The sequence below is a fragment of the Bombina bombina genome, chromosome 1, assembly GCF_027579735.1.
Source record: "Bombina bombina isolate aBomBom1 chromosome 1, aBomBom1.pri, whole genome shotgun sequence".
Taxonomy (NCBI): Eukaryota; Metazoa; Chordata; class Amphibia; order Anura; family Bombinatoridae; genus Bombina; species Bombina bombina.
Genome location: NC_069499.1, coordinates 270,771,273 through 270,793,315, shown reverse-complemented (window position 1 = coordinate 270,793,315; position 22,043 = coordinate 270,771,273). Strand labels below are relative to the sequence as shown.

Sequence of the window (22,043 nt, the reverse complement as noted above, 5' to 3'; positions counted from 1 at the left end):
AGCTCTTAACTACTGACTTTTTTCTGCGGCTGGAGTTTTGTCGTTAGAATTCTATTGACGTAGAATTCTAACGACAAAACGTAAGGGGATCTGCGGTATGGAAAAGTCGCGGCTGAAAAGTGAGCGTTAGACCCTTTTTTGAATGACTCCAAATACCGGCGGTAGCCTAAAACCAGCGTTAGGAGCCTCTAACGCTGGTTTTCACGGCTACCGCCAAACTCTAAATCTAGGCCTTGGTTTGAGAGGATCCTATACCTCACATGGACCTGTGGAAAAAGAAAGAATCTGAGTAAGCATACTCAGGCTTTCTGTATAGGGCAGCACAATCTTGAGAAAGCGCAGTGAGGATTGAACCCCGCAAGTTCCCAAGTGCTCAAAAGCCACCACTGCCCTACTGAAGACTGACGTGGAATACGGCTAGACCCCAGGAAAGAACAGAGCAAACCTTCTCTGCTTTAAAATAATAAAAACTTGATTGTAGAAAACTTCTTATCAGACACCTACACTGCACCTCCTCCTTGCACTGCAGGCAAAGAGAATGACTGGGGATTGTGGGTAGGTAAAAGATACTTAACAGTTTTACTGTGGTGCTCTTTGCATCCTCCTGCTGGCCAGGAGTGATATTCCCAACAGTAATTTCAGTGGACTCACCGTGTCTTTAGAAAGAAATCTACTACTCGTTTGAAGTTCAGAGTAAGTGCTATTGTATTGTCTTTGTACCATGCATTTGTTGATTAAGCAAATCTACTGTATTTACTGGTCCTTTAAGTTTACTAGTAGAGATTTCCCTGTAGGTTATTTTAACTCAACAGATAAAAAAGCAATGGAGTAGGCATACTATTAGACAAACATCTAGCTTTAAAACATTTTTATAAAATAGTTGATATAGAGGGAAAGTTACTGATTTAACTGGGCTGTTATACCATCCATCTGTTACCTTAGTTAATATCTATGCCCCAAACTCAACAATCTTTTTTTTTTTTTTTCAAATAAAGTGACCTCACTCATACAAGAAATTAGGAAGGGGGTTCTAATTATCGGAGGGGACTTTAATGTAACAATAGACCCTGTTCTTGCCATTTCCTTCCCCAGACCAACCATCCCTTTCAGATCCAGGAAACAAGTTTATCAATTAATCAAACAACTGGGAATGGTAGATACATGGCTCATACAACACACTGGTCATTGTAATTCTACTTTTTATTCATACCGTGGTCCACGTATACCCACATTTTTTTCCTGGATCAAAATAGCTTACAAGTCCTGCAGCGATCTCACGTGGGACAAGTAATTTGGTCTGACCAGGCTATGATATCTATATTAATTGAATTGCCTAATATATCATTAGCTCCTTTTATTTGGAGATTAGACTAATCTCTCCTCCATGACCTCCAGCAATAGAAAGTCCCAATAAGACCGTATGTGAAAATTTTCTTAATAAGTCGCACTCCATGGTTTTCTTTTGTGTAATTTGGGAGGCCCATTAAGGAGTAATAAGAGAAGAAATTATTAAGCAGAAAGCCACTCATAAAAAATCTTATGACAAATTAGTTTAGACTATCCTACTTAAGATACAAGACTCAGGTGCGAATATCACTAAGCAATTATTGCAAGCTAGAAAGTAACTAAAATAATTACTTATAAAAAATAAATTAAAAAAAAGCTCAAAGAAAAGCTTTATTTTCTCAAAAATCATTCTTTTTTGAGGGGAATAAGGCAGGTTCTCTTTTAGCTAAGGCACTACAAACTAAATCACAATCCTTTTATATATATATATATATATATATATATATATATATATATATATATATATATATATATATATATATAAACTTCAGAGCCAAGGCAATCCCTGTGTACAAGACAGTAAACAAATCGCAGACAATGTTTTATAGCCAACTATATCATTTACAAACTTCCTTAAACGAAGAGTAGGTTCCATATGTGAGATGCTACATTCAGTCAGCAAATCTCACAAAAATAGCCGAAATTATAGCAATCTCCTTAGAAGATCCCCTAACCCTTGTAGAAGTAGCCACAGCCACTGAAGATCTTCCTCTTGAAAAATACATATTGTAAGGTTTGCAAAGATACACTTGTCCCCCACTTATTAACTATGTTTCAATCAGTAGATGAAGGGCATTCACTTTCTCCAAATCTACTTGAAGCACATATTTTTGTTTTATTGAAGCCAGGGAAATTACAGGAAGTTACCATCCGATTTCACTCTTAAATTCAGATATAAGAACCTTAGTAAAGATACTAGCAAAATGAATAAACACTATACTTAGTGACATCAAGTGGGCTCTGGTTTTCCCCCTGAGCACATCTGGGCAGCTGTATAGTCACAGCCTGGCCCGATTGCGCCATTACACTCAATGCAGCTCGCTCCTGCTCTGTCTGATATCGGCAGTGAGCTGCATTGAGTGTAATGGCGCGATCGGGCCGGGCTGTGACTAGACAGCTGCCCAGATGCGCTCAGGGGGAAAACCAGACCCGCTCAGTAGAGCAAGAGCGGCAGTCTGAAAAACCCCCTTTTTTAATCAAATTTCACAGGCAATATTATGTTACATAAAGTTTGACTAAGATAATGTTATATAATTCTGCACTATGTGCAGAATTATATAACATTATTTTCTAGGTTTACTGCCCCTTTAAGGAACATATGAATTATTAACCCAGGAAGAAAATGCTTATTTGAAACAAAATAAACTCAGTTTCTTAGGGATATAAATTGTAATTTTGTTACCATAAATACTATTGTGAGTGGGATTAACCAATTGTGCAAGTTGTACATTTTCCTTTGTTTATTTGAGTTATGTTTCAAGTAACATCAATATAATCTCCCTAAAGACTGACTAAAAGAACGTTGAGAAATGTGTTCTAGCTAATTTGAATTGTAGTTGGGTAAATACTGTCCTAACTTTCACCTAGATTATGAGTTTTGCGTTAGAGGCTATGAGGTGCTAACGAGCAATTTTCCCTCACTGCTCACCTACCTACAGCGCTGGTATTATGGGTTTTTACAAACCCGTCATTAATAGACAAGAAGTGAGCGTTGAGCAAATTTTTGCTCATTACCGCACTCCAATACCAGCGCTGCTTAAGTCAGCGGTGAGCTGGTGTAACGTGCTTGTGCACGATTTCCCCATAGTTATCAACGGAGAGAGCCGGCTGAAAAAAAAGTCTAACACCTGCCAAAAAGCAGCGTAAAACTCCTTAACGCAGCCCCATTGATTCCTATGGGGAAATAAAATTTATGTCTACACCTAACATGAACCCTGAGTCTAAACACCCCTAATCTTACACTTATTAACCCCTAATCTGCTGTCCCCGACATCGCCGACACCTGCATTATATTATTAACCCCTAATCTGCAGCTCCAGACACCGCCGCCACCTACATTATACTTATTAACCCCTAAGCTGCCGCCCCCAACGTCGCTGCCACCTACCTACATTTTATAACCCCTAATCTGCCGCTCCCAACGTCGCCGCCATTATACTAAATGTATTAACCCCTAAACCTAAATCTAATCCTAAACCTAACACCCCCTAACTTAAATAGAATTACAATAAATCTAAATAAAATTACTATAATTAACTACATTATTCCTATTTAAAACTAAATACCTATACAATAAACCCTAAGATAGCTACAATATAACTAATAGTTACAGTGTAGCTATCTTAGGGTTTATTTTTATTTTACAGGCATGTTTGTATTTATTTTAACTAGGTAGAATAGTTACAAAATAGTTATTAACTATTTAATAGCTACCTAGCTAAAATAAATACAAAAGTACCTGTAAAATAAAACCTAACCTAAGTTACTCTAACACCTAACACTACACAACAATTAAATAAATTACCTACATTAAATACAATTAAATAAATTAACTAAATTAAATACAATTACCTAAGTTAAATTAAATTAGCTAAAGTACAAAAAAAACTGAAAAGGGCTGGATGGGCATTGCCCTTAAAAGGGCAGTTAGCTCTTTTGCCGCCCAAAGTCCCTAACCTAAAAATAAAACCCACTCAATTCACCCTTAAAAAAAACTAACACTAACCCCTTGAAGATCGACTTACCGGGAGACGTCTTCATCCAAGCCGGGCAAAGTGGTCCTCCAGATGGGCAGAAGTCTTCATCCAAGCCGGGCAAAAGTGGTCCTCCAGATGGGCAGAAGTCTTCATCCAGACGGCATCTTCTATCTTCATCCATTCGGCGCAGAGCAGGCCCATCTTCAAGACATCTGACACGGAGCATCCTCTTCATCCGATGACTAACACAGAATGGAAGTACCTTTAAGTGACGTCATCCAAAATGGCATTCCTTAGATTCCGATTGGCTGATAGAATTCTATTAGCCAATCGGAATTAAGGTAGAAAAAACCTATTGGATGATGCAATCAGCCAATAGAATGCAAGCTCAATCCTATTGGCTGATTGGATCAGCCAATAGGATTTTTTCTTCCTTAATTCTGATTGGCTGATAGAATTCACTTAAAGGTACCTTCATTCTGTGTTAGTCGTCGGATGAAGAGGATGCTCCGCGTCGGATGTCTTGAAGATGGGCCCGCTCCGTGCCGGATGGATGAAGATAGAAGATGCCGTCTGGATGAAGACTTCTGCCCATCTGGAGGACCACTTCTGTCCGGCTTGGATGAAGACTTTTGCCCGTCTGGAGGACCACTTTGCCCAACTTGGATGAAGACATCTCCCGGTAAGTCGATCTTCAGGGGGTTAGTGTTAGGTTTTTTTTAAGGGTGTATTGGGTGGGTTTTATTTTTAGGTTAGGGACTTTGGGCGGCAAAAGAGCTAACTGCCCATCCAAATGCCATTTTCAGGGCAATGGGGAGCTTAGGTTTTTTTAGATAGTATTTTATTTGGGGGGTTGGTTGTGTGGGTGGTGGGTTTTACTGTTGGGGGGTTGCTTGTATTTTTTTTACAGGTAAAAGAGCTGAATACTTTGGGTCAATGCCCCGCAAAAGGCACTTTTAAGGGTTATTGGTAGTTTAGGCTAGGTTTTTTGTTTTTTTGGGGGGGGCTTTTTTATTTTAATAGGGCTATTAGATTAGGTGTAATTAATTTAAATTTCTGTAATTTGTTTTTATTTTCTGTAATTTAGTGGGGGGGTTTTGTACTTTAGCTAATTTAATTTAATTTAGGTAATTGTATTTAATTTAGTTAATTTATCTAATTGTATGTAATGTAGGTAATTTATTTAATTGTAGTGTAGTGTTAGATGTAAATGTAACTTAGGTTAGGTTTTATTTTACAGGTACTTGTGTATTTACTTTAGCTAGGTAGTTATTAAATAGTTAATAACTATTTAATAACTATTCTACCTAGTTAAAATAAATACAAACTTGCAGGTTAAATAAAAATAAACCCTAAGCTAGCTACAATGTAACTATTAGTTATATTGTAAGTATCTTAGGGTTTATTTTACAGGTAAGTATTTAGTTTTAAATGGGAATAATTTAGTTAATGATAGGAATTTTTATTTAGATTTCTTTTTATATTTAGGGGTTAATAACTTTACTATAGTGGCAGCGATGTTGGGGGTGGCAGATTAGGGGTTAATAAATGTAGGTAGGTGGCGGCGATGTTAGGGACGGCAGATTAGGGGTTAATAATATTTAACTAGTGTTTGCAAGGTGGGAGTGTGGCGGCTTAGGGGTTAATATATTTATTATATTGGCGGCGATGTCCGTTTCGGCAGATTAGTGGTTAAAAATTTTCTTTTAGTGTTTGTGATGTGGGAGGACCTCGGTTTAGTGGTTAATATGTAGTTTATGGGTGTTAGTGTATTTTTTAGCACTTTAGTTAAGAGTTTTATGCTATGGCTTTCTAGTGTAAAACTCTTAACTACTGACTTTAAAATGCGGTACCAGTCTTGGCAGGAGAGGGTCTACCGCTCACTTTTTGGCAGACTCGTAATACCGGCGCTATGCAAGTCCCATTGAAAAAAGAGGATACGCAATTTACGTAAGTGCGCGTAAGTGAGCGGTACACCTGTACCTGCAAGACTCGTAATACCAGCGGGCGTTAAAAAGCAGCTAACTGGCTAACACTGCTTTTTAAGCGTAACACAAAACTCGTAATCTAGCCGTATGTATATTCATTATTATGTTACTATATATTTATGTAACTGTTGATATCCAATAAAGAAAGGGAAAAGATAATAAAAAATAACAACCTGATAATTACAGCTGCGGTAAAAATTGCTTACGAAGAGTAAGTATATCTATGCCATGAAAGTCAGTTGTTTTCTAATTGACTGCCTGCAGCACTCTTGAGCAACCTCATAAAATCCATATCCCAATGAATGCCAGATGAGGACAAACAGGGGAAGAAATCTGCTATTGTGGTGGTGTACACAATAAACTGATCATTCAGTGTATATCCCCTTTAAACAATATCTATAATGTACAAAAAAACCTCAGTGTTTGTATTTAATTCAATTGCCTTAAATGATGACTTAGTAAGGCCTGGCTTAAAGGAATGGTAAACAATGTATTTCTCAAAAAAGTTTATCATAAATAAAGTTAAAGTATATATATATATTTTTTTTTTATTACCAACTCCAAACATTTCTATTTCACATCGTTTTTCAGCTGTCATCTGCATTCTAAAACCGGCACCGCTCTGTAGTACTTTTTTTCAGCACGATCCACAAATCCTAAGCAAAGTCAGCTGCCTCGCTGTTTTCAACGAGTAACCGCATCAGAAAAAAACGCATGCATACTACCGCTCTAGTCCTGTAACTGTGCTGTCAGTCACTAAACTTACTATGTTTCATTAGATCAACCCACCATGAACATCACAGAATTGATAATGGAGATTATAAGTGGGAGGAGGAAAAGCTGTTGACGGACAGGTAATAAAAAAAAAAAATGATGCGATTAACATCTACAAATGAAAGTGAATGCATGCATATAATATAGATTAGTGATCGTTGTATGGTCAGAACTTTGAAGAAAGGTTTCACAGGGATGTGTAAAGTGTTTGTGATTCATGGACAGAACTACCTGGATATCCATAACAACGTAAACAAATGGACAGCGTGCAGGATCCTGTTGAACCTTATGTGTGAAGAGGCTGTCTGTCTCCACTATGTAAGGAGTATTGTACCAGTCATCTGTATGATTAAATAGATTTTGTAATATCAAGAAATTAGTGGATTTGCCATGTCCTTAGGTAACAGCACTGAAAGAGAACTTCAGAACCCAAAGGGAAAGAACGATTTATGAATACAAATTCATAAGCCTGTTTGATTCTCTCAATCCAGGGTGAAACCTGACCCATGGCTTTATGTACTCATATTTCCTAAAGAAAAGGCAAATCCACTCATTTCTTGATATTACAACATATATTTAATCATACAGGGGCATATTTATCAAGCTCCGTATGGAACTTGATGCCCCGTGTTTGCTCGCCAAAAACACAAGTTATGAAGCAGCGGTCTAAAGACTGCTGCTGCATAACCTGTCCGCCTGCTCTGAGACGGCGGACAGACATCACCGGAAATCAACCCGATCGAATACGATCGGGTTAACACCCACTGCTGGTGCGATGATAAATGCTAAGAGTGTATGCTGTCTGCATTTATCGATGTGCAGCGGACATGATCCGCAATATCGGATCATGTCTGCTCGCACAATGTTAAATCTGCCCCATAGATAACTGATACAATACCCCCTACATCGTGGTGACAGACATCCTCTTCATGCATAAGGTGAAACAGGAACCTGTTTGTTTACTTTGTTACATGTGATCATGTCCAGGCATCACAAACATCTTCACACATCCCTTTGAAACTTTTCCCCAAAGCTCTGACCCTACAACAAATCTTCATGCTTTATATATGTTATTTTCAAATTCATATACCTTAATAATTCATTTGTACATCAGAATGCCTGATAAAGGGACCTCAGTGTCCTGAAAGCTGCACCGGTATCCACTACTAGTTAGTTAATAGGTATCGCCTGTACATCTGTAAGCATATATACATTTATATTTACAGGGAACACACTGTTCCAACGTAGCTGCTACTCAGTGAGCTTGTCAGCTGCAAGCCGCTGAACTCTACTACTACTCGTAGTACTCGTCTACATAATAATTTGGAGCCATGGAAAGAGGCACGCTTATGCGCTTAAGAGCCTCTTAAGCAATTTTGTGGGTACACTTATCTTTACCAATAAGGAAAACCGGTGGCAATATCAATACGACTCAAGTTATAAGGAAGGTGTCATTACCCAAGCAAAACAACAGGAGGTCGAGACGCATGATGAAAGGTAATACAGCATTAACCGGGCAATCTGAAAGAGTCGGAAATTGATCCGAAGTATACGCTACCTAAGGTAAAGATGCAGAGAGTGTGAAATTATCACTGAGCGGATCCCGAGTGTATAGAAACTAAGGTAACCAATACCAACAGTATAAAAAGCAACATTGTATTGGTTCTAAATATCCTGTGATCAAGGCTATATATTGGTTTGCTGTTTCCTTTGTGCTATATATCTGGGGTTGGATGGAATTATCTCACCTATATTTTTGAACTGCCACTTGTTAATACAACAAATATTTTGAATCTTTGGATTACAAATACAGCAGGATTGCTGTTGCTGAATTGTGAACTGATATTGATCCATGAACGTTCAACAATTTATTTCCTTGATGGGACTATTATTATACTAGGGACTTGATTATGATTGCTTAATGTATTAGTTATATAGATATACACATTGAGTAGTTCTCTTGCAGACCAGCAGTAGATTGTTAAATGCTGTTTTTTGCTGCGTAATAAATTGTACTGTATATTTATTAGGAACACTTACTGCTCTCTCCCACATTCTTCTGTGTTTCTATGTGTGATAGTTATAAAAGGAGTAATAGTTGAGTGCTGGATAATTGTGGTCTGCTTTTCTCTCTCTTTATACATATATACATATATATTTATAGGGAACACACTGTTCCAATAGAGCGCAATGTAAAAGCACTTTTCAGTGCCGATTTTTTTCTACCTCCCCTCAGCCGCCACTTTTAGCCCCTTATAACTGCTTTTTGCAGTTACTTTATTAAACAATAAAGATGCTACTATTTAAAAACATTTAATAAAGATTACTATATTGAAATTTGGAGCCTATAGGCCACTTTTAGAAAATTAACCAGAGATCTTTTTCTCTGGTTAATTTTCTGAGCGCTAATTGCTACTGCGAGCTAGCGGTAGCAATACCCAGCCACTTGTATTCGCTGGTTATTTATTGCGCGGCCGCAAACAGGCAAATGTGCCCATTTGTGGGCGTGCAATAAATTTGCGGTACACTTCTAATCTAGCCCTATATATGGTATTAACTCCAAACACTGTGCACTTAGTGCTCACAAGCACACTCGTGTGTATCCTGACCAACAATAAGAGGAATGAAAAAACGCCAGACACTTATTGCTTGCTCTTGCCACATTAGGCAAAGATAAGTCTGGCAATAGTAGCAAAACGTAAAGACTATGTACACTTCCAGCATACTTAAGCTGCGGTTCACAACCAATTATTTGGAAGGGTAGCAATCAGACAAACACAGTTTAGTTGGCATTAAGACACAAAGTGATGTATGTAAATACACCCTTCCTTCGTATCCTCTGAGTATATGCTTGGATCCTGGGGCTTTTTTTCAGCTCTATGCTACAATCAAGCAGAGTCCTTTGACTAATCACTCCACTATTCCTGTGTCATGGATGGCAACCAATCATACCACAGCAAATGATGGGTTGTATCCCAATGATGTCACTTGCCAGCTTTTTCTATTAGCTGATTTGAATTTGGATTGGAAAATCAGACTATAGGAATGCAAGGGCACCCCTATATAAGGGGGAACCTTGCATTCAAACTTCAGTGTGCAGCAGTGACTGCATGAAGAGGACATTGGACAGAAGAGCAAAAGATAAGAAGAAAAGAAGATCAGAAGATGCATCGGATGGAAGATGGATGAAGCCCCAGTGGAGCGCAACCATGAATGAAGATTTTTAGGTTAGGGTTTTTTTCTGAAAAGAGCTGTAATTGCTTTAGCGCAATGCCCTACCAAATGTCCATTTCAGGGCAACCTTTTTTTTAGGATAGTTTTTTTTTAGGTTAAAATAGGGTCTTCATTTTTGGTTTGTTTGTTTTTGTATTGGGCAAAAGAGTTGTTAGACTTTAGGACAAGGCCCTACTAAATTAACTTCTAAGGGAAATGCCCTACCAAGTGCACTTTTCATTGCAAACTTTGTTTAGAATAAGTTTTTTTTGCTTTGTTTTTAATTTAGGATTATTTTTTTTAATATGATTTTCTTAAGAATAGGGATTTGTTTTGATCAAAAGAGCTATAATCACGTTAGGTCAATGCCCTACCAAATTCCCTTATCAGGGCAATTATTAGAGTAGGTTTTTTAAGGTAGGTTTTTTATTGGGGGTGGGTGGGGAGTTTAGAATAGGGATTTTTTTTTTGCCAAAAAAAAAGAGCTATATTACTTTAGGGCAATAACCAAGAAAATTGGGGGGTTGTGGCATTTTAGGAGCTAGTAGGTGTTTGCGTTGGAGGGATTGGCAGTTTAGGGGTTAATAGGGTAGATGGTGTTTACGTTGGGGTATTGGCTATTTAGAAGTTAATAGGTTTGGAAGTTTATTGGGTGGGCTATTGGAAGCTTAGGGGTTAAGTAGTGTAGGGTTAGTTTGCACTGGTGTAGGGGTACATAGTTATATTTATTAGGCTCGGTACTATATATTTAAAAGGGATCCTTTACTTTACATTGTCAATGTCAGTGCCGATGCTACTTGGAGTATTTTGCCAGCATCGCCACCCATTGCGATGTATAGTAAAACGCCTCTTGGTGATGCAGCCTTTAAACAGCAATGTAGGCACTTTTGAATATTTCACCGGCTTTCTCGACATTGCGTTGAATACCTTTTGAATATATCGCCGCATCGCAGAACTTTCGATCATCAGGGCCTTAGTGACTTTTCTATATTGAGTCTTATCAAGACGTTGTCAAAGAGATTATCATCTAGCTTCCACAGTTAGAGAATCTCACCACCCCATGATGCAGAACATTGGGGCATGATCTGACCAAGTGACTGGCAGACTTTTTGTTGATTTAACCATAGCTAATCCTATTTGATCGAGCATAATATAATTGAGCCGTAAGTATGACCTGTGAGGATGTGATTAGAAGGTGAAGTTTATCTGCCAGGGATTAAAAATGTGCCACACATGAACTGAAATGCTTCTAAGTTGGGTATTGACACCTTTAAAGTCTTTTTTGGGGACACATGTATTCCCTCCAAGGTGTCAGCTGCAGGATCCATGGAAACATTAAAGGGACAGTCAATTCAAAATTAAACTTTCATGATTCAGATAGGGCATGCACTTTTAAACAACTTTCCAATTTACTTTTTTCATCAAATTTCCTTTGTTCACTTGGTATTCTTTGCTGAAAGCTAAAGCCAGGTAGACTCATATGCTAATTTCTTAGCCCTTGAAGGCTGCCTCTTACCTCAGTGCATTTTGACAGTTTTTTTTACAGTTAGACAGTGCTAGTTCATGTGTGCCATATAGATAACATTGTGTTAATTCCTGTGAAGTTATTTATGAGCCAGCACTTATTGACTAAAATGCAAGTCTGTCAAAAGAACTGAAATAAGAGGCAGTCTTCAGAGGCTTAGATACAAGGTAATCACAGAGGTAAAAAGTGTATTAAGATAACTGTGTTGGTTATACAAAACTAGGGGATGGATATTAAAAATATTATCTATCTTTTTAAACAATAAAATTCAGGAGTAGACTGTCCCTTTAAAATCCACTTCAATCAGCAATGTACTGCTTCTACATTGCATATAAAGAATATGGTACTTGTCTAAAATAACAAAAGAGTGTGTGAAGTACAATTTACTTAATTAAAAACTCCATAAATGCCAGGCTGTGCTCTTTTACGATAAATTGAAAACATTAACATCAGCAGAAGAAAACTGAACAGGTTGTGAGGGAAACTTCATTTTTGTTCCAAAGCTGTGTAAGATGCACTGCTCATTTTAAGATATCTCTCTTTAAAGCAACACATTAGCTCTGCTAATTATTTATTTGCTTGTTTTTTTAGAGCCAAACTCCAGCTAATCCAGTACTTACAGCCAAATCCTGAATTAGTTTCTCCTCAAAGGAATTTTCCTCTGTTTCTATCCATAATCTCAGATAACCATGTAGGAAGAGGTTAATAGAACGGTGCCTGGCAGGGGGTGAAAGTGGGATCAAGAGGGGTACAAAAGAACATAATATAAAACGTTCAGGTGGCTCATGATTAGTAGGGTTTGGAATCTTGTACAATTTAGATTTCCTGATTGGTCAGTGTAAAAAAAATATTTTTCTGTATATCTAAATACTTCTTTTCTAGAATGTGTTTTGATGTTTTGGAGCAAAACATAGTATGCAATGTTTAAAATTTTGGTTTTTTGCACACTAAACGCTGCAAATTGCTCATATCAAGACCATAAATGTGTATTTATAGCAAACTATAACATAAATTAGTCAAGAATCCTTCAATAGTGGCACTGAGGACAAAATAAACATTCAGGAATCAAAGAGCTTATAAAGAAGTGGTAAATAACCTTAAAGTATCCCTCTTCAGAAAACTGACCAATCAGAATATCTTTTGAAAATTGTACAAGCCAATGAAAACATCACATCATGGCCGGGGTGGAATACTTGTGTGCACAAGGAGAGGTTTAGCCACAAGCTACATTACCGTTAACACGAGTATAAGACTGTCATAGTCTGAGTTCTCATGTACTTTTTCCAGCCAAATACGTTGGTAGGAGCTCAGGAAGAAATTGTTAATTTTGTGTCTGAAGAAAAGCATATAGGTTTTTATTCAAGCGCCAGCAGCAGAAAGAAAAGTCACACACAGTAAATGACTTTCTAGGAAGACGGAAAACATAAAACTATAATGCACAAACGGTTGGCATTGGAAATTATTCAATACACACAATATTCTTATCCTAGGATTAGAGAGGATAAGAATTGTCTTATGCCAAGAAATAAACAAAAGGGTTATCAAACAAAGGAGCATTTTATGCATAAAAAGGTTTTGCACATGCATATAATTTGCCTGTAGCATCTAACTGACACAAAATCCTTCTCTAAAAGAGGGTGACCATTTGGAAACATGTCTGTGTTTTATTTGAAAGATTATATTGGGACTATATATGGTACAGTAATATATGTTGTACATGTGAGTTGGTTTTGCATTTGTCATCATTGATGAAAAGCGCTATAAAAATGCATGTAGATGTTAATTACAAAGTTACTTTATATTCACATACAGGTAACTGCATTACACTGTGTATATGATTGTTTCTGTATGTCAACAATATTCCTTTTTTATATCATGGGACATTGCAGTATTAAAGGGGCATTAAAATGGTGGGTACAACTACAGTAGTATGGTTAATACTCACCATGTAATTGCTTTTCCTCCTATGTCTGCAGCTCTCTTCAAAGCTATTCTTTCATTTTAAAAGTGTCTTGGGTGCCGCCATCTTGGATTTTAAGTATTCTTGAAGCCTGTGACAGAAGCGGTGTGCATTTACAGATTGGTGATATTGTTGTCTTCTTGACAAGCTGTATTGTGTATGTCAGGTAAGCCGCACAATACAGAGCGGAAGATGTACATTTTTGCAGTTGCTCTTTATTATTCCTGAGAGCTTTTTTACATTTGTTATGAGAGGGAAAAAAAGCTGCAAACTGTAACTCTTCTGCTTTCTAGTGTGAAATTTAATCCGACGTGGAGCTGTCAAAAAACTGACAACGTCACTGATCTGTGAAAGTGCATAGCTTCTGTCACAGGAGGGAACAATGCAAGTATAAGATGGCGGTTCCCAGTATAAAGGTGCAGAGTGTTACCAATTGGCTTCTGTAATTGGAGTAAGAGTAGCAAATACAGGAGTAAAAACCATAGACTGGTGAGTAGCAGCTTAATGTCCTTTTAAACATGGACTTCAACACTGTCACATTAGTATTATTCACACAGCTCTGGATACTGTCTATAATCTGTACAAATGTACTACCTTATATTATGAACATGGGTGTTTTTTATTGTGTAATCATCACTTGCATTTTTATATTGTGCGCATGTGAGACATTTTATTATATAATACGGATGTGTGTTGAAATATTTTATCTAGTACTTTGTGTTGCCTTTATATATATACATTTATATATTATTATAGAATGTAGATATCAGTTAATGTATATCTCTTGCATATAACTTACATCTGTTTTGTTTGAGTTTTAGCTTATTGTATCAAATGCACTACATGTTTCTTAGTTTATTATTACAACATACAGAACTCTTACTGTATTATATCATGTACTGTACATTTATATAAAGATAATATTCTGGGCTAGATTATTGTTATCGCTTTGACTCTTACATACTTTATAATAGATCACACATATACTTAGACCTGTTCTGAGAGAAATGACTTTGCTTCGTCTATCTTATTTTTGTATTTAAAGAGACATGATTCAGATAGATCATACAATTTTAAACAACTTTCCAATTTACTTTGCTTTGCTCTCTTTGCATCCTTTGTTGAATGAACAGCAATGGACTACTGGGAGCGAGGTGAACACATTAGGTAAGCCAATGATGAGAGGCATACAGGTATATGTGCAGCCACCAATCAGCAGCTCGCTCCCAGTAGTACTTTGCTGCTCCTTTGCCGAACTAGGTATTCTTTTCAATAAAGGATCACAATAGAATGAAGCAATTTATAGTATAGTATACTATATTTAAATTGGAAAGTTGTTCAAAATTGCGCGCTTTATCTGAATCATACAAGAAAAAAGTTTGGGGTTCATATCCCTTTAAGTAACTTATACCTAGCTAATGTAAATGTGACAACTCGGCCTCTAATTATCTACTAAATGAAAGTTATAAGCTTGATGTGAAAAACTTCAGATGAAGTTGCTGTTACTGAAAGAGAATTTGCTTCTAATGTCTCCTATATACATGTGCAAAGCTATTTTTTGCATGGATTATGTTAACAGTATACATGACATACTGGTACATGTATACCTCCATGCATATACCAGGTATGCATGTTGAGAATTGCTAAAAGAAACCTTTCACATTGCCCAAGGCCTCCTATATACCTACAATATGTATGCATTGATCAGCTCTGATAAATACACAGTTGACAGATAACTTGCAATCTCATACATTATAAAATGGGTAATTCACTCTATTGCTAAAATAATCACTGTAAGAGCTGTAGTTCTGTAGCACATAATTCGGCCAAAGTGGTACTATGTACTGAATCTTATCTATTTATTTTGTCATCTCATAAATTGCTTTTAAATTCTGGGCAAACAATATAATTGATATATTTTTTGATACTGGAAAGCATTAGAGAAAGTTTGTGTCTCCCAGAAAGAAGAGGGACTATAAAGAGACACTAAAGGGACATGAAACCCACATTTTTTCTTTAATGATTTAGTAAGAACATGAAATTTTAAACACATTTCCAATTTACTTCTATTGTCTAATTTGTTTAATTCTCTTGATATCCTTTGTTTAAAAGTATATTTAAATAGGCTCAGTAGCTGCTGATTGGTGGCTGCACTTAGATGACCCGTGTAATTGGCTGACCCATGTGCATTGCTATTTCTTCAACAAATGATATCTAAAGAATGGAGCAGATTAGATAATAGAAGTAAATTGGAATGTTGTTTAAAATTGTATTCTCTATCTGAATCATGAAAGAAAAATTTGGGGTTTCATGTCCATTTAAACACAAACTTAAAGGGACATTAAAGTCAAAATTAAACTTTCAAGATTCAGATAGAGCATGCAATTTTAAGCAACTTTTAATTTACTCCTATTATCAATTTTTCTCGTTCTCTTGGTATCTTTATTTTAAAAAAGAAGGAATGTAAGCAAAGGAGCCAGCCCATTTTTGGTTCAGAACATGGGTTTTACTTGCTTATTGGTGTATAAATGTAGCCACCAATCAGCAAGCGCTAGCCAGGTTGCTGAACCAAAAACGGGCCTGCTCATTAGCTTACATTACTACTTTTTCAAATAAAGATACCAAGAGAACGAAGACAAATTGATAATAGGAGTGAATTAAAAAGTTGCTTAATATGACCTGCTCTATCTAAATCACGAATGAAAAAAGTTGGGTTTACTATCCCTTTGAAACCCCATCAAATTTTTTCCCCCTCTCCAAATTGTGTTTAACCACTCCTGCCCTCCCAAAAAGAGACTGAAGACCTAAAACGGACACTGCAGTTATGAGATTGTCTGTATATAGAGCAATACTACATGTTTAATTGTCAATTTAGACTAGAAGAATGTCACCAGGCTTTTCAAAGTGTGCATCCCAGGACTGTTCTACAGCATTAAAGCCCTGTATATTTAGCAAATTATATTTTTCGTATGCCTTTAGCAATGCAGGACTGTTTTATATATATACTATGTCTACATAAACACACTGAGTTGATCCTTTATAACACTAAGCTAACATATAAACAATCCCAAAGAAAGTTAGCTTCTTAATAAGAACAGCAGAAGTTCTATTTTAGGTTTTGCTACAAAAAAAGTAATATAATATAAAGGTCCCTTCCTAACATGGCACGATGTAAACTGCAAACTCCACACAAGGCAACATATGCAAATATAAAGCAGGGGCACGGCTTGTTATTCTGCACAAGAGACCATGCCCAGTAGGCCATTCTCAGCCCCAAACAGCATCAAACACAATAGAAAATAAGAAATAACGACACATCTATGGAAGCTAACCTTGGCAAATTGTACAGCGGTGCCATGCGGAAACAGGCAACCACAGCTCTCTTCCTTTGCTTTGATAGGAGCTTATGCCAGACAGCCTTCTTAGATCTCAAGGGTTGCTCTACCTGTGACAAAATAAGCAAATTACACACAAATGTGCAAATTATTAGGATGGCTTCTGTGTTGTATCTAAATGGTTCCTAAACATGTCCTTAGGTGACACCAAGAGGGTTAGAATTCCATGCTAGAAAAACAGATTGCGCTCAGGTGGGAATATTCTCAGATGATTGTTAGCTTTGAACGATAACAGGTTTGGGAACTTTTTGTCTAGTCTGAAAACTAAAAGCAAAATCCATCCCTTCAATCAAACTGCTAAGAGAAAGGTTCATTTAATTTGATGAATGTTACATATTTCTGCATCAATAAAAAAAAAGTGCTGTAAAACCACAAATATCTATAATTATAACACAAAAACATCTTTTGAACCTCTTACGAAATTCAAATGCTGATGTGTAAATCCCGCCAATCAAACATCTAGATTACGAGTTTTGCGTTAGGCTTAAAAAACAGCGTTGGCCGGTCCCAACGCTGCTTTTTAACGCCCGCTGGTATTACGAGTCTTGAAGGTACAGGTGTACCACTCACTTTTTTGGCCAGACTTGGAAATACCGCAAATCCACTTACGTAAATTGCGTATTCTCTTTTTTCAATGGGACTTGCATAGCGCCAGTATTACGAGTCTGCCAAAAAGTGAGCGGTAGACCCTCTCCTGTCAAGACTGGTACCGCATTTTAAAGTCAGTAGTTAAGAGTTTTACACTACAACACCGTAGCATAAAACTCTTAACTAAAGTGCTAAAAAGTACACTAACACCCATAAAGTACCTATTAACCACTAAACCGAGGCCCTCCCACATCGCAAACACTAAAATAAAATTTTTAACCCCTAATCTGCCGAACCGGACATCGCCGCCACTATAATAAATATATTTAAAAAAATAAACATTAGTTAAATATTATTAACCCCTAATCTGCCGTCCCTAACATCGCCGACACCTACCTACATTTATTAACCCCTAATCTGCCGCCCCCAACGTCGCCGCCACTATACTAAAGTTATTAACCTCTAAATCTAAGTCTAACCCTAACCCCCCTAACTTAAATATAATTTAAATAAATTTAAATAAAATTACTATAATTAACTAAATTATTCCTATTTAAAACTAAATACTTACCTGTAAAATAAACCCTAAGCTAGCTACAATATAACTAATAGTTACATTGTACCTAGCTTAGGGTTTATTTTTATTTTACAGGCAAGTTTGTATTTATTTTATCTAGGTATAATAGTTATTAAATAGTTATTAACTATTTAATAAACTACCTAGCTAAAATAAATACAAATTTACCTGTAAAATAAAACCTAACCTAAGTTACACTAACACCTAACACTACACTATAATTAAATTAATTCCCTAAACTAAATACAATTAAATAAAATTAGCTAAAGTACAAAAAAAAAACACTAAATTACAGAAAATAATAAACAAATTACAAGATTTTTAAACTAATTACACCTAATCTAATCCCCCTAACAAAATAAAAAAGCCCCCCCAAAATAAAAAAGCCCTACCCTACACTAAATTACAAATAGCCCTTAAAAGGGCCTTTTGCGGGGCATTGCCCCAAAGTAATCAGCTCTTTTACCTGTAAAAAAAAATTACAAATCCCCCCCAACATTAAAACCCACCACCCACACAACCAACCCTACTCTAAAACCCACCCAATACCCCCTTAAAAAAACACTAACCCCTTGAAGATCACATTACCGGGAGAAGTCTTCATCCAACCGGGCCGAAGTCCTCAACGAATCCGGCAGAAGTGGTCCTCCAGACGGGCAGAAGTGGTCCTCCAGACGGGCAGAAGTCTTCATCCAGACGGCATCTTCTATCTTCATCCATCCGGCGCGGAGCGGTTCCATCTTCAAGACATCTGACGCGGAGCATCTTTCCACGGCGACTGAAGAATGAAGGTTCTTTTAAGTGACGTCATCCAAGATGGTGTCCCTTAGAATTCTATCAGCCAATCGGAATCTATCAGCCAATCGGAATTAAGGTAGGAAAAATCCTATTGGCTGATGCCATCAGCCAATAGGATTGAACTTCAATCCTATTGGCTGATCCAATCAGCCAATAGGATTGAGCTGGCATTCTATTGGCTGTTCCAATCAGCCAATAGAATGCCAGCTCAATCCTATTGGCTGATTGTATCAGCCAATAGGATTTTTTCTACCTTAATTCCAATTGGCTGATAGAATTCTATCAGCCAATCGTAATTAAAGGGACGCCATCATGGATGACGTCACTTATAGGTACCTTCATTCTTCAGTTGCTGTGGAAAAAAGAGGATGCTCCGCATCGGATGTCTTGAAGATGGACCCGCTCCGCGCCAGATGGATGAAGATAGAAGATGCCGTCTGGATGAAGACTTCTGCCCGTCTGGAGGACCACTTCTGCCCATCTGGAGGACCACTTCTGCTGGATTCGTTGAGGACTTCGGCCCGGTTGGATTAAGACTTCTCCCGGTAAGGTGATCTTCAAGGGGTTAGTGTTAGGTTTTTTTTAAGGGGGTATTGGGTGGGTTTTAGAGTAGGGTTGGTTGTTTGGGTGGTGGGTTTTAATGCTGGGGGGAGATTTGTAATTTTTTTTACAGGTAAAAGAGTTGATTACTTTGGGGCAATGCCCCGCAAAAGGCCCTTTTAAGGGCTATTTGTAATTTAGTGTAGGGTAGGGCTTTTTTATTTTGGGAGGGCTTTTTTATTTTGTTAGGGGGATTAGATTAGGTGTAATTAGTTTAAAAATCTTGTAATTTGTTTATTATTTTCTGTAATTTAGTGTTTGTTTGTTTTTGTACTTTAGCTAATTTTATTTAATTGTATTTAATTTAGGGAATTAATTTAATTATAGTGTAGTGTTAGGTGTTATTGTAACTTAGGTTAGGTTTTATTTTAAAGGTACCTTTGTATTTATTTTAGCTAGGTAGTTTATTAAATAGTTAATAACTATTTAGTAACTATTCTACCTAGGTAAAATAAATACAAACTTGCCTGTAAAATAAAAATAAACCCTAAACTAAATACAATGCAATTATTAGTTATATTGTAGCTAACTTAGGGTTTATTTTATAGGTAAGTATTTAGTTTTAAATAGGAATAATTTAGTTAATTATAGTAATTTTATTTAGATTTATTTAAATTATATTTAAATTAGGGGGGGTTAGGGTTAGGATTAGGTTTAGGGGTTAATATGTTTATTAAAGTGGCGGCGATGTTGGGGGCGGCAAATTAGAGGTTAATAAGTGTAGGTAAGTTGTGTCGACATTTGGGGGCAGCAGATTAGGGGTTCATAAGTATAATGTAGGTGGCGACGGTGTCCGGAGCGGCAGATTAGGGGTTAATAATATAATGCAGGTGTCAGTGATGTCAGGGGCGGCAGATTAGGGGTTAATAAGTGTAAAATTAGGGGTGTTTAGACTCTGGGTTCATGTTAGGGTGTTAGGTGTAGACATAAATTTTATTTCCCCATAGGAATCAATGGGGCTGCGTTAGAAGCTAAACGCTGCTTTTTTGCAGGTGTTAGACTTTTTTTCAGAGAGCTCTCCCCGTTGATATGGGAAAATCGTGCACAAGCACGTTACACCAGCTCACCGCTGACTTAAGCAGCGCTTGTATTGGAGTGCGGTAATGAGCAAAATTTTGCTCAACGCTCACTTCTTGTCTTTTAACGACGGGTTTGTAAAAACCCGTAATACCAGCGCTGTCTGTAAGTGAGCGGTGAGCATAAACTGCTCATTAGCACCGCATAGCCTCTAACGCAAAACTCGTAATCTAGCCGAAAGATTTTAGACCAAAAGATTTTTTTATGGAACAGCTGATTATTCCAGCTCATCCTCTAGAGCAGTGCTTCTTAAACTGGAGGTCCCTTAACACTTTTAGAGGGTCCCCACAAGATTTTATAATGTACTACAAATGTGTGTATGTTATGCATGTATGAGTGTGTTTGTTTGTATGTATGTGTGTGTATGAGTGAGTGTGTGTATGTATTAATGAGTGTGTGTGAATGAGTGAGTGAGTGAATGTATGTATTAATGAGTATGTGTGTGTATGTATGGATTGACTGAGTGTGTTTGTATGTATGTGTGTGTGTGTGTATAAGTGAGTGTATGTATGTATTAATGAGTTAGTGTGTATGTATGAGTGAGTGTATATATGTATTGAGTGAGTGTGTTTGTTTGTATATGTGTGTATGAGTGAGTGTGTTTGTATGTGTGTGTATGAGTGAGTGTATGTATGTATTGAGTGAGTGGTTAGTTTGTATGTCTGTGTATGAGTGAGTGTATGTATGTATTAATGAGTGAGTGTGCATGTGTATGAGTGAGTGTATGTATGTATGTATTGAGTGAGTGTGTTTGTATGTGTATGTATAAGTGAATGTATGTATGAATTAATGAGTGAGTGTGTATGAGTGAGTGTATGAGTGAGTGTATGTATTGAGTGAGTGTATGAGTGAGTGTATGTATGTATTAATGAGTAACATTTCTCTGATTTTGCATATGCATGGGAGGTGCTCATCACTGCATGTTAGGGAGAAGCCTACATGGAAGGTACATGAGTTTGAGTCTAAGGAATGGCAACAAAAGTTAAATTTATTTATAATCCCATAATTTACGTGGTAGATTAACATATAAAAAACTAAAAATTGTATACCCATCTGACAAGGGGTTTGGTTTGGACTATATCATAATAATGGGGGTCATAAAAAATACCCCAAATTAAAAAGGGGTGAAAAAAATGTAAGAGGCTCTGCTCTAGATGAAGCCAATTTACAGTAAAGAAATACTCTAATGTTGCAGAATATGTGATATTCTACATTAAAATCAGGTTCGAGTTTTATTGAAAGAAGTGCATTTTTTTAAATAGAAAAAACAACAACTTTTTAATGGGACTAAAATATTTTGGAGTTCTTTCTTTCTTAAAGGGACATTAAACACTAAAGAAATGCTAGATAGATGTATTCAAAGAAATACGATCGGGCTGATTGACACCCCCGAAAACCGTGAATTTGCAGGGGGCGGCATTGCACAAGAAGTTCACAAGAACGGCTTGTGCAATGATAAACGCTGTCGGCATTTATCGATGTGCGGCAGACATGATACGCTACAT

The 22,043-nt window shown here is 36.9% G+C and overlaps 1 protein-coding gene and 1 long non-coding RNA gene across 12 annotated transcripts in view; one reads left to right on the top strand and one right to left on the bottom strand.

Annotated features, from left to right (window-relative positions):
• Nucleotides 1–22,043, bottom strand: part of RYR3 (ryanodine receptor 3) — a 1,083,635-nt gene that overhangs the window by 261,504 nt on the left and 800,088 nt on the right. For all 11 annotated transcript variants that reach the window (XM_053697970.1, XM_053697969.1, XM_053697973.1 and 8 more), the window contains 2 exons: nucleotides 16,836–16,948; nucleotides 12,164–12,260 (listed from right to left, as the gene is read on the bottom strand). In XM_053697970.1, the coding sequence (XP_053553945.1) occupies nucleotides 12,164–12,260; nucleotides 16,836–16,948 (210 nt within the window). The remainder of the gene's footprint in view (nucleotides 1–12,163; nucleotides 12,261–16,835; nucleotides 16,949–22,043) is intronic.
• Nucleotides 1–22,043, top strand: part of LOC128645177 (uncharacterized) — a 79,705-nt gene that overhangs the window by 48,183 nt on the left and 9,479 nt on the right. The window lies entirely within an intron of this gene.